General features: G+C 42.2%; 1 protein-coding gene across 1 annotated transcript in view; it reads left to right on the plus strand.

Moving 5' to 3' along the window:
• Window positions 1-12,111, plus strand: part of LOC144798113 (tyrosine-protein kinase Fer-like) — a 138,367-nt gene that overhangs the window by 29,000 nt on the left and 97,256 nt on the right. Inside the window, exons 3-4 of the mRNA XM_078668872.1 lie at window positions 5,112-5,240; window positions 8,346-8,348. Coding sequence (XP_078524998.1) covers window positions 5,112-5,240; window positions 8,346-8,348 — 132 coding nt within the window. The remainder of the gene's footprint in view (window positions 1-5,111; window positions 5,241-8,345; window positions 8,349-12,111) is intronic.

The following is a 12,111-nucleotide window of genomic DNA, read 5'->3' on the forward strand; positions in this document are numbered from 1 at the left end:
TTGAAATAATTCTTCACCTTATTTACAAGGGACAATTTTCTCTTGTTCCCGTACATAATGCTAGTGTTATGCCCTTTCCACTGATCGTTTTCAAACCCTAAATGTCGTGGATCAGGTCTAGTATTCGGTCTATATGTGTGCCACATACGATTTCTGCGAGTGACTTTGTTTACAAATCATTCCCAATCCAAATGCGCCTTTTATTTTCGTGCAACCAATCAAGTGCACGGGTTAAAATAATCTTGACCAATGGGTGCGCGGCCTTTCGCAAGACAGGTTCTCACGCTTCGGCACTCACCCCTCCTTTACAATTTCAGCTCCGCTACACACCCGCTGTTTCGACCAATACCAGCGTGGCACAGAGTGACATCAGAGCAGCTCCGCAACTGACTCCCTCCCTCACAAGGTAACGGAAACTTAATTTCTCTCTTAAAGTGCAAGTGCTTTTAGTTACTTAACAACGAAAACACATTCGCCACTGTACTCGAGTGTCTAGAAAGGAAAGATACGTTTCACTGCAAGTAAACCTCTTCTGTCTACTTTTCACACACTACGGATAGATCTCTTCCGCCTATCCTTCACTCAAGCATTAGGGAACCTACTACTCCTTTGACTCATCCACTTCTTTTCGGGATATATACTAAGTCTAAAGTTTCACTAGCGAACCCCTTTGCTGTCACTCAAGCTCCGACGAGCCTGCTACTCCTCCTGTGTGACCCTTACTAGGTTATATCACAATAGAAGTTTTACCAGCGAACTCGTTGCTATCATTTATTCAAACATATATTCAGAAAACCCTAATTAGTGCTTCCAGTTCTGCCTAACCTGCACCAATTTTCCTAGAGTCAGTAACCTCACCACGGCGTGGATTCTCTTCACCACCCGCTATTCAATTCCCCGGGGATTCCAGACGAACACTAAACAATGACTAACGAGTGGGTTAATACATTTATCAATACAATAGTAAGAGAAACAACTTAAAACATTTCATAATTTTCAAAGCAAAAACATTTCACGTGATCGATCAATTTCAGAAGTAAAAATATTCACAATTTAGCAGCAAAATCTTTATAGCAGCATCCGACCTACCTAGCTACCTTAACTAGTACTATCTTACTTTAACTAGTACCTAGCCATAGCTCTGCTACCAGAAAATTACTGATAGAGCGTGCAGGTCACCCAACCAACAATTTTACCATATACGTATCGGGCCCATAATACTTCAATTTATCTTATACATTAATCAGGTGACCTTACACTCTACTACCAGTAACCCTAGTTCCTTCCTATATATTCCTACTGTACCCGACTTACCAATCCACCGTTACGGGTACCTAATGACCACAATGGATCAGGGAGCTAGCTGTGAAGAAAGATACAAACCCAAAAATACCAACATATACTCTTTTGTATTTTCATTAAATGACCACAGACTACGGGGAAGTTTCAAAGATTTTATCTAAATTTCAGATTCGGAAAGCATCACGTTTATAACCAAAAGGCAATCAATAATCAAAATAATGAAGAGCACGTATCCATAAAAGCAGTAAATTAAGCTAATCATTTATGACTCTAAGAACAGGGGAAACCGCTAAATTCAGGAAAACCCCGAAGTTAGTCTATGACTGGGAATAACTAGGCTCAGGAAAATTTTTAGAACATACTATAATATCACAAGTGAGACTTTGAACTTTGAGTCACGAGAATTCTAAATTAACATATACCTATAGGAGGGGAAGAAGTGGAACATACTAAAATATTAGAACCAGCACCAAGTTAGTTAACAGTAAAGGATCAGTCACATCTATATTTCATAAGTGATATCTAGTAAAGGTACTTCAAGGAAGGGGAAAAAATAGGAACATGCTAATTAACATCAATATATGAGCTCTTCATTCAGTATTTGCGTAAAGCATGGAAATCAACATATGCAAAGGTATGTCTTTATTAAAGCAAAAGAGAGAAAAATAGAAGGTGCAGTATAGAGTTTCAGCACTATATATTTACCTAGAATGGTGTGAAGACCAACCCTGGCCACGGATCAGTCAAGGACAGGAAAAACCCCAAGGAAGGACAGTCATCAATGGGACAGCAGGTGCAGAATGGACACCACAGGACAGGACAGGAAACCCAGATTAGGATCAGGACAGGACCACCAAGGCACGACCAGCACCCGCAGATTGGACGAAACGCCTGCGCTCCACCCTCTCTACAGCTAACAGTCAGAACCCCGATTGGGCTAGCGAACTCCCCAGCAAAGTGCTCCGCCAGCACTTAAGGTTTTCTTAGCAAAACCTCTAGAGTCTATGGATATTTCGGACAGAGTGCTCCGCAGCCCTCTGTATCAGTCACCTATTGAGTGCGTTGGGTCAGTGACAGGTCAGCTATTCGGACAAGTCGGACAATTTCTCTAGCTAAACCTAGGCTAGTTATACTGTTTTCGGGTCAGTGTACCACCCCCCAAATGTTGCAAGTGTCAGAATCCCCAATTTCGATTGGACCCCACGTAGGATAGGTCCACACACCAATCACATTTAATTTCTACAAGCCTGTTTTTGCATATTCTGGGACCGCCTATTGATTTTGGGGTTCCCATGACCTATTCTACAGAATACAATGGAAAGAAATAAATTTGTTTCAATTGTAGAACATCTCAGCTTCTTCGGCTGGGTGAAGGTGCATCTTCCCAGGCACGTTTTGGCTGAGACCTCAGGTTGGCATGAATTCAATGCCACCGGCAGAAGACAGGCATGCGCAGTGGTGTACTTCAATATGGATTCCTGCGTGTCTCGGAGACCCTCAGGAACCCGGTACATGCAAAGTAAGCGAAAACAAATTAAAACACAGAAAATAAATGAATACACTGTATACCATGAATAGCTACTCTATATCCCTTTACTTCAAATTATACTATGGCGTTAAAGTTTAGTGCAACAGACAATGACATGAAAGCATCAGTGCAAGCGTCATCATGTGAGGACACAGGCAGCTATCTTAAAAGCCAGTGCGCAAGCGCAAAGGTTCCCACCAGAACTGCACGTACGTCACGTCACGTGAGTGTGACTAACGCATGCGCAGAAAGAAAACCCGCCAAGCAGCGGCCCTTTTTAGGAGCAAGAGTTATTGAATTAGTAAACACATATGCAAGCGTCACTAGGACACCCCAATGTCAGAATAAAGGGAAATTAGTATGACAAACAGATTGAATTACGTTGTTACATGTTATTTCGAGGTTCATGAATCCAAGCAAGTCGCGTAATATGCGAATCCTTGCTCCATCATAGCCACTGCCTTTTAGCCTTGTTGTACAGCAGCGTGCGAGCTGTTCAGCATGGCTAAACATTAGTGGTGTGGCATTGAGTAGATTGGCTTAGAAGAGAGTGAAGGAGGGTGGCATAGAGTGGAGTGACGTGGAGTAACATAGATTGGAGTGGAGTAGCATAGGGTACAGTGGAGTAGAATAGAATATAATAGTATAGAGTGGAGTGGGCTGGAATGGCTTAGAGTAGAGTGGTATGGAGTACAGTGGGTTAGAGTAGAGTGGCACAAAGTACAGGTGAGTGATGTAGAGTATAGTGGCATAGACTTCAGTGGCGTTGAGTGGCATAGAGTGGAGTGTAGTGGTGTAGAGTATAGTGCGGTAGAGTGGCAATTAATGATGAGTAGAATGGAATGGCGTGCAGTTGATTGACGTCGAGTGGTGAACATTAGAGTGGAACAAAGTAGAGCGATATTGTGTGGAGTGGAATGGAGTGGGGTTGCATCAAATCTTGTAGAGTGGAGTGGCATACAGCAGTGCAGACTGCAGTGGAGTGGCGTACATTAGATTGGTATGAAGTAGAGTGGCATAGAGTAGAATAGCATAAAGTGGCGTAGAGAGGCATACAGTGGAGTAGATTGGCGTAGAGTAGAGTTGCATAGAGTAGAGTGGAGTAGAGTGGCATAGAGTAGAGTGGTGTAGAGTTTCATAAAGTAGACTGGACTGAAATAGAGTGCTGTAGAGTTGTGTGGAGTGCCATAGAGTAGAGTAGCAATGGAGTAGAGTGGCATAGAGTGGAGTGCTGTAAAGCGGCAATATGTGGAGTGGAGTGGTGCAGAACACAGTGTAGTGTCACAGAGTAGAGTGGCGTAGAGTGGTGTAAAGTAGAGTGGCGTGGAGTTGTGTGGAGTGGCATAGAGAAGAGTGGAGTGGTGTAGAGTAGAGTGTTGTACAGTGGTGTGGAGTGGCATGGAGTACCGTAGAGTAGCCTAGAGCAGCCACGGCCCGTGGAGGGAGTTTCGGTGGGGCGGAGAGGCGGAGCAGGGTGGGGGGTGCTAAAAATCAGAGTATGGATAATTGAAGGTAAGTAAACAAATTAATAAATAAAACGAATTTTGTAGCGCACCCTGCATCGCACCCTGCATCACATTTTGCGATGCAGGGCGCGCTAGGAAATTTGTTTTATTAATTAAATTGTTTACTTACCTTCAATTATCCATACTCCGGATTTTAGCACCCCCCACCCTGCCCCTCCCCCGCCCCACCTCTCCGCCCCACCGAAACTCCCTCCACGGGCCGTGGCTGGCCTAGAGTAGTACAGTTGTGGGTGTAAGTAACTGAAGCGTCAATTCAGACAACAGATAGGGTGAAAGCAATATAAATAATAAGCCATATCCCTGTGTAAGAAATAGTATGTTGCAAAAAAGATGAGGAAGAACACATGTACTTGGTCCATGCTCCATGAAGGAGCTAACAAAGAAAGGAAGGGAAGGCAAGGCAATGATAACAAAAACAATAGTATGTTGGGGTTGGGTTGTAAATCCACTGAATTGTGAACAATAGGTCTCACATTGAGGTACATAAGCTGTGTAGGAGAGACCTAATGAGGTCTGAAGTGAGGCACCAGTTGCTGTTGCCAACACCTATTTGAAAGGGCAATCAATTGCACACACATTTATTTCAGTTCAGTTCAAATCACTTTATTTTGGCCAACAGGGCCAAAAAAGTACAAACATCATAAATGCATAAATAAATAATATTTTATTTAATATGTGACCTATGCATTATTTTAGTTTGATTATTTCTTGCCTTACTATGTTGTTCCTGTTTTTTTACCTTCTTTCCTCTGCAGAACAAGTACCAGTTTGACTCAGAGGGGAGCAGTTTTTCAACCATCCCCCTTCTCATTATCCACCATCTAAAGAGACGTGCAGTGCTGACTAAGAAGTCTCAAGTTATCATCCGCACAGCTGTCACCAAGGTAAGCTCTGGCCGGTGACAATTTCCCTTCAGAAGACTGTAAAGTGGTGTGGCCCATATGCTGGACAAAGCAAGAATATATGTTTGATTTCAGAAGTATGCCTCGCACGCCGTAATTTCCTGTGTTTGTCCGTCTTGATATTCTACTGCAGTCTTATTCAAAGTCCTACCATTGATCACAGTCATTTTTTCAAATTTTTTAACCAAGGTAACATTTAACCATACAAGTAGGTTGGAATTCCAAACAGGGTTTCCAGGTGGCTGGAGTTAAGTTACTGACCGGTATTTCTTCTTGAAATTCCACATATTATGCATTAAATCCTTTATAATGGGTAATGACTATGTGGACATGGAATAACTGTGTTGAATTCCCTATTCCAAGGAGATTATTGTTCCCTTTTCCCACTTGCTCATAGCAGATGGTAAAAGGTAGCAATGGCTTCTCTTTGGGGTGGGGAAGATGATCGGGGCTGGGAGACGGAAGGGGGGGAGGACAGAGGTTTGGTAGTTGTTGCAGCCAACAGTATCAATTTCTGGCCAATATAATTCCATCGGGTCATCTGTGATCGTGTGGAGCAGAATTCCACATGTAACCATGCACGGTACGTTGTATTATCAGGCCGTTGATAGTGTGGTGGAGTAGTGGATCCCCTAAATTTTTATAGTATCCTCTAAATGCATAGAACGTATTCAGATCTGTAAGTTCATGGGCTACTAAACACTTATGAAGCACCCAATTCCTGGATGACACATGGTTACAGTGATGTAAAGTAATCCCATAAACAAGCATTCCATAATACCGTATATATTTGAAACTGTCAATGCATCGATCTTAGACATGTGTCTGGGGAACATTTAGAAAATTGTATTTTGTAAATCCATGGTGCACATTCCATCAGTTCCACACCTTGGTGAAGCTCGAGGGGCGTCTACTGTTTATGTAGACCACTCTTCTGCGGCAGAACACCTGTCCACCTTTTAACATCAAGCTCTAACAGTATTGAACATTCTAAATTTCCAGAAAGTAACAGTTTAAACCAAAATCTGAAACACTAGAGACCAGTATCCAACCGAACAGAAAAATGCTTACAAAAAATTCCATAAGAAGAGGGTAGAAAAAGAAAGGTACAGAAAAATTTCATGTTGACTACTGATGAAATCCAGGAATAAATCCGGAAGGACTAGAGGTGTGGCGATGCTGCGGTAGACACTTGAGTGATAGATTATAAACTGTAGGCCATAGTCATAGTCATAGTTAAAATCTTTATTCAGTTATTCATACAAAAACAACCATAAAAGCACAATTTAATAAAAACACAAATAAAATTAGATATCTAAAAGCCACATATCCAGAGTTTACAATCACCATTAATCAGATACAACATTAACAACAGTTCTAGGCAATTAACCCTCCATGCTATTTCTAAAATTTATGGCCAATTTTAAGACGCCAGTTACAAATAAAGTGCATTTGTGAATTAGCAGCTGTAAATAACAAAGTGCAGGTCTAACTTGGTTAAAATTCAGATTTTTAAGAATAGGCTTAAGATAAAACCTCCGAGGTATATCATAAAAAGGACAAATAAATAAAAAGTGCACCAGATCCTGCGGAGACACGTTGTCGCAGCCGCAGGGTGGTAGCACTTGACTTCGGTGGCTGCCTTTTGGAACAGCTAGCAATAGGTGGAAAAAGTCCAGACGGAACCTGGTTAACAAATAACGATCATAGCCCGACATCGGCCAGGACAAATAGGGTTCCTTACTTGGTGTGGATATCAGAACAACATAATTCCGGACACTGCATTTATTTAATTCCACCTCCTCATGGTACAAATGCTGTTAGAGGGAAAAAAATGTCCTCACAAACTCTACATCAGCTGTAATAATAGAGTCGGGGTTTACAAAGAGCTATGGGCGCCCCAGTCCGGAGAAGCAAACTTTTAGATATTTTAACCACGGGATTTTAAGCATATTATCCCAGCATAAAGCTTCTCTCAGGAGTTGGTGATTTAGAGGCAGGTCTTTATTTAGCCAACATTTTAACCAGCAAATTAATGGTTGTAGGGCTATGTTATCACTTAGAAAGGGAGTGCCTAATTCTTCATGCACTATAAAGCTGGCAGTTCCCCTAGGAACCCCCAGCAGCTGTTTCAGAAAATTATTTTCTGCCACCACAAGGTCATTAACTGCCGTCTGCCCCCATAACTCACTTCCACCGCCACGCTCTTGGCCTGATACATTTTTAACAGCGCGGCAATTGGGCGTTTGCCCATTTTCCTGGCAAAGTTAAAAATGGCTGCATTTGCCCGAATCATCTCCCCCCTTTTCCTCTTGACTGCAGGGCCCCATTTCAACTGATTGTCGAATAAGAAACCCAGATATGAAAAGGTTTTTGTTGTAGGGATCTTCTCCCCATTAACATAAAAATGGGAATGTCTTCTTATAACCTTTCCCCACATTCATTACAAAAGATTTTGTGTTGTTAATGGCAAGATCTCGGGATTTCATAAAGCTAAAAAAGGTGTCAAGTAGAAATTGAAGCCCTTTTGCGGTCCTAGCCAACAAAACGGCATCATCCGCATAAAGTAAGACAGGTAACCCTTTGCGCCCGACATAGGGGTAGTCTGCACCTGTATTTAAAAGATTCTCCTCCAAATTATTAATATATAAATTAAAAATAAACGGGGCCAAAATACAGCCCTGTCTGACACCCCGGTGTACTCCAAAATCCCTAGTTACCTTTAGATCCTGGGAGTACCGTACGTTGGCCCGGGTGTCCTGGTGTAAATCCGCCAATAAGTTAACAAGATTTTGCTCCACACCCATGTTGCCCATGACCTCCCAAAGCTTAGCCCGGTCAACACAGTAGAAGGCTGAGGAGAGGTCCATAAAGGCCATGTGAATAGTACCATGGCGTGCCAAAGTGTATTTTCCCAGGACCATATACAAATTGAGGCACTGTGAGATGGTGGAGTGGCCTGGCCGGAAGCCATATTGGATCTGGGAGATTATATTGTGCTCTTCCGCCCAGGCTGTTAATCTATTCAGGATTACACCACCCGCTACTTTGACCACGGAGTCAATTAAAGATATTGGTCTGTAACAGGACGTGCTGTTGCGGTCCCCTTTTTTAAAAACTGGGACTATCGTGGAAACCCCCCACGACCTTGGGCATCCGTGATCAGCGGCTGCATTAAGCACAGCGGTAAGAACAGGCGCCCACAGCGATACCCGTGATTTAAAGAGGTCCGGGGGCAGGCCATCAGGCCCTGGGGCTTTGTTACTTGTTAAGCCCTTAATTCCCTTTTCAACCTCACGAATGGAAAAGCACAGAGGGTTAACTCCTAAAACACCTTTTTTTGATTCTGGCTGTGGCATGTTACTATTAAAAATAGATCTAAAATGAGAAACCCACTCTTCTTCTGTTATATTGGTGCCCAAAGAGGAATCGCCTGATGATTCAAACAGGGGTTTATTTATAATTTCCCAAAATTTCGCACTATTTCCAAGAACTTTGGGATCTAACAAGTTTTCCCAGATGGAGGCTTTCACTTCTGCTTTACGTTTGACCAAAGCCTTTTTGTAGCTAAGGCGTGACGCCAGGATTCGTGACAGATCCCTAGGTCTGGCCTTTAGAGCACCTTTAAGTCACGATTTGCCTTAGAGCAAGAGTGATCAAACCACTTTGGGTCGCTACGAACCTGACCTGAAGAGTGTACGGTTAACATTGCCCCATCTTTCGTAACAATACCATCAAAAGCTGAGAGAATCTCCTGGGCTGAGGGTGCTGGGGACACGCAAAGTGACAACTCGGCATCACACGCATTATTAATCTTATCAAACAGTTGGTCCGAGTTCACCAGTGCCCACTTTAAACGTCGTTTACCGTCTGTACATTTTAAAGCCCCACTGTCTATCCTCTTCTCTCGTGGTTTTAGCATCTTACCTCCCAGTTGAATACAAACTGGATTGTGATCACTAAGTTGGTTCTCCTGAATTTTAAAACCTGATATAGAGGAGCCAAGGAAACTGTAGGCCAGTTATATACTACTCAGGAAATTGTGGTAAGGTAGGAGGCGAGAGAAAGGCATACTTCCATACTTCCTGGATTAAAGAATGTTTCTTTTAGCTTAATGATTGTTCATAAAAAAAATTCTGTGTTCCACATCCCTTGCCCACATACTTCTCAGCATGCATGCACCAGTTGGCAAGTGAAACGGCATGGAAGCAATCCATGACTTTAGGGCCCTTCTACAGTTGTATGTATGGTGAAGAACAGTAGATTGTCAAGCATGCTATTGCCATCATGTGTACCTTGGCAGTATGGCTCAGCTTGTCCCAGCCATTGTGATTGTCTGCCTACGATCACATACAGAAGACAGCTTGCTGTGCCCTCCATGAAATCCTAAATATGACCCTCATTGATGAACCACAAGTGTTGCACAACTTAAAATGCCATACCTGAATTTTTAAAAACATTGTTTTTTATTAATTTCAAACTGAATAAGAAAGGAACAAAATAGCAGAGACAGGGGATCCAATTGCATTGGGTCGAAAGGAAAAAAAGTATGTAAGAGCACAGTTAATGACAGAGCAAAACATAACACACGTAATCAAAAAGAGACAAATTAGCTAAACAGAATGATACAGTTCTTCCCAAAAACAGAAGAGACAAATTCATGTACTAGATAATCATAAGTAGGTGGAGTCGATGATACTGGAAAAAAAAATGCGACTAAGCAGGCATATCCTGTTAAGCAGCTACATTGGCCAACCAATCCTGGACGGGGTCCCAAATCCAATGGGGCTTTCACCGCAAGGATAGTTTTAAATTATACCATCTCCAGTCTACTTAAGCTCAGGAATTCACGCACTACAGATCCATGGATCAGGTGACTCACTAGAGAGCCAAAATCGTGCCAGAACCAGTTTTGCCAGCAAGATAGAAAAAATGTATAAGCCCGATAGGTGAATGCCCCAACATAATCAACTTCGGATCCGCCACTACTGATAGAGCGCGCAGGTCACCCAACCAACAATTTTACCATACACGTATCAGGCCCATATATTTCAATTCACCATTATTTATTAATCGGGCGACCATACACTCTACTACCAGTAACCCAGTTCCTTCCTATATATTTCTGTTGTACCCGACTTACCAATCCACCGTCACGGGTACCTAATGACCACGATGAATCAGGGAGCTAGCTGTGAAGAAAAGGCAAACAACACAATACCAACTTTATATCCTTCTGTATTTCATATAAAGACCACAGACTCCGGGTAAGTTTTAAAGATTTTATCTAGATTTCAGATTCGGAAATCATGAGATTTATAACAAGTAAACAATCAATAACCAAGATAATAAAGAGTACATATGCATAAAGGAAATAGATCAAGCTAATCATTTATGAGTCTAGGGAAAAATTTAGGAACTGCTTAATCAGAAATCTCAGAGTTAGTCTTTATCCGGGAATACTAAATACGGGAAAGATTTAGAACATACTATAATGTCATATGTGAAAACTTGTACCTAGGATAAATGGAAATAGGAAAGAACTTTGGATTTTGAATTACTAGAGCCCTAAAATAACATATACCTATGGGAGGGGAAAAAGTGGAACATTCATAACCATCATTGAGTCAGCTTAAAGGAAAAATCAGACACATCTATATTTCGTGAATGGTATCGAGAAAATGTACTTAAGGAAAAGGGAAAAATAGGAACATGCTAGATAACAACAATAACGTATGAGCTTTTCATTCAGTGGTTTGCAAAAAAGCATGGAAAATCAATATATGCAAAGATATGTCTTTATTGAAGCAAAAGACAGAAAAATAGAAAGGTGCAGTGTAGAGTTTCAGCACTATATTTACCTAGAATGGTGTGAAGACCAACCCTGGCCACAGGTCAGTTAAGAACAGGAGGGACCCCAAAGGAAACCCGTCATCAGTAGGACAGCAGGTGCAGAATGGACACCCCAGGACAGGACAGGAAACCCAGATTAGGATCAGGACAGGACCACTAGGATAAGACCAGCACCCGCAGTTTGGAAGAAACGCCTGCGCTCCACCCTCTCTGCAGCTATCGGCCAGAACCCCGATTGGGTTATCGATTTCCCCAGCAAAGTGCTTAAGGTTTCTTTAACAAAACCCTCGAGTCTATGGAAATTTCGGACAGAGTGCCCCGCAGCCCTCTGTATCAAGTCACCTATTGAGTGCGTTGGGTCAGTGACAGGTCAGCTATTCGGACAAGTCGGACAATTTCTCTAGCTAAACCTAGGCTAGTTATACTGTTTTCGGGTCAGTGTACCACCCCCAAATGTTGCAAGTGTCAGAATCCCCAATTTAGATTGGTCCCCAAGTAGGATAGGTCAACACACCAATCACAGTTCAATTCTACAAGTCTATATTAACATATTCTGGGACCGCTTATAGATTTTGGGGTTCCCATGACATACTCTACAGAATACAATGAAAACTTATACAAATGTAACTTTTGCAGGACATTTTAGCTTCTTCTGCTGGGTGAAGGTGCATCTTCCCAGGCACATCTTGGCTAGGACCTTTGGTTGGCAGGGATTCAATGCCACCGGCAGAAGACTGTCATGTGCAGAAAAGTAGCTCAATATGGATTCACGAGTGTCTCTCAGACCCTCAAGAACGCGGTACATGAAAAGTAAGCGAAAACAAATTAAAACACAGAAATAAATGATTACACTGTATACCATGAATAGCTACTCTATACCCATTACTTTATATAAACTATTGGCATTAAGGTTTAGTGCAAATAAACTACAACACGAAAACATCAGTGCAAGCTTCACCATGTGAGGACACCAAGCGGCCATATTAATTGCAATTGCGCA

This window comes from Lissotriton helveticus, chromosome 12, assembly GCF_964261635.1.
Source record: "Lissotriton helveticus chromosome 12, aLisHel1.1, whole genome shotgun sequence".
NCBI lineage: Eukaryota > Metazoa > Chordata > Amphibia > Caudata > Salamandridae > Lissotriton > Lissotriton helveticus.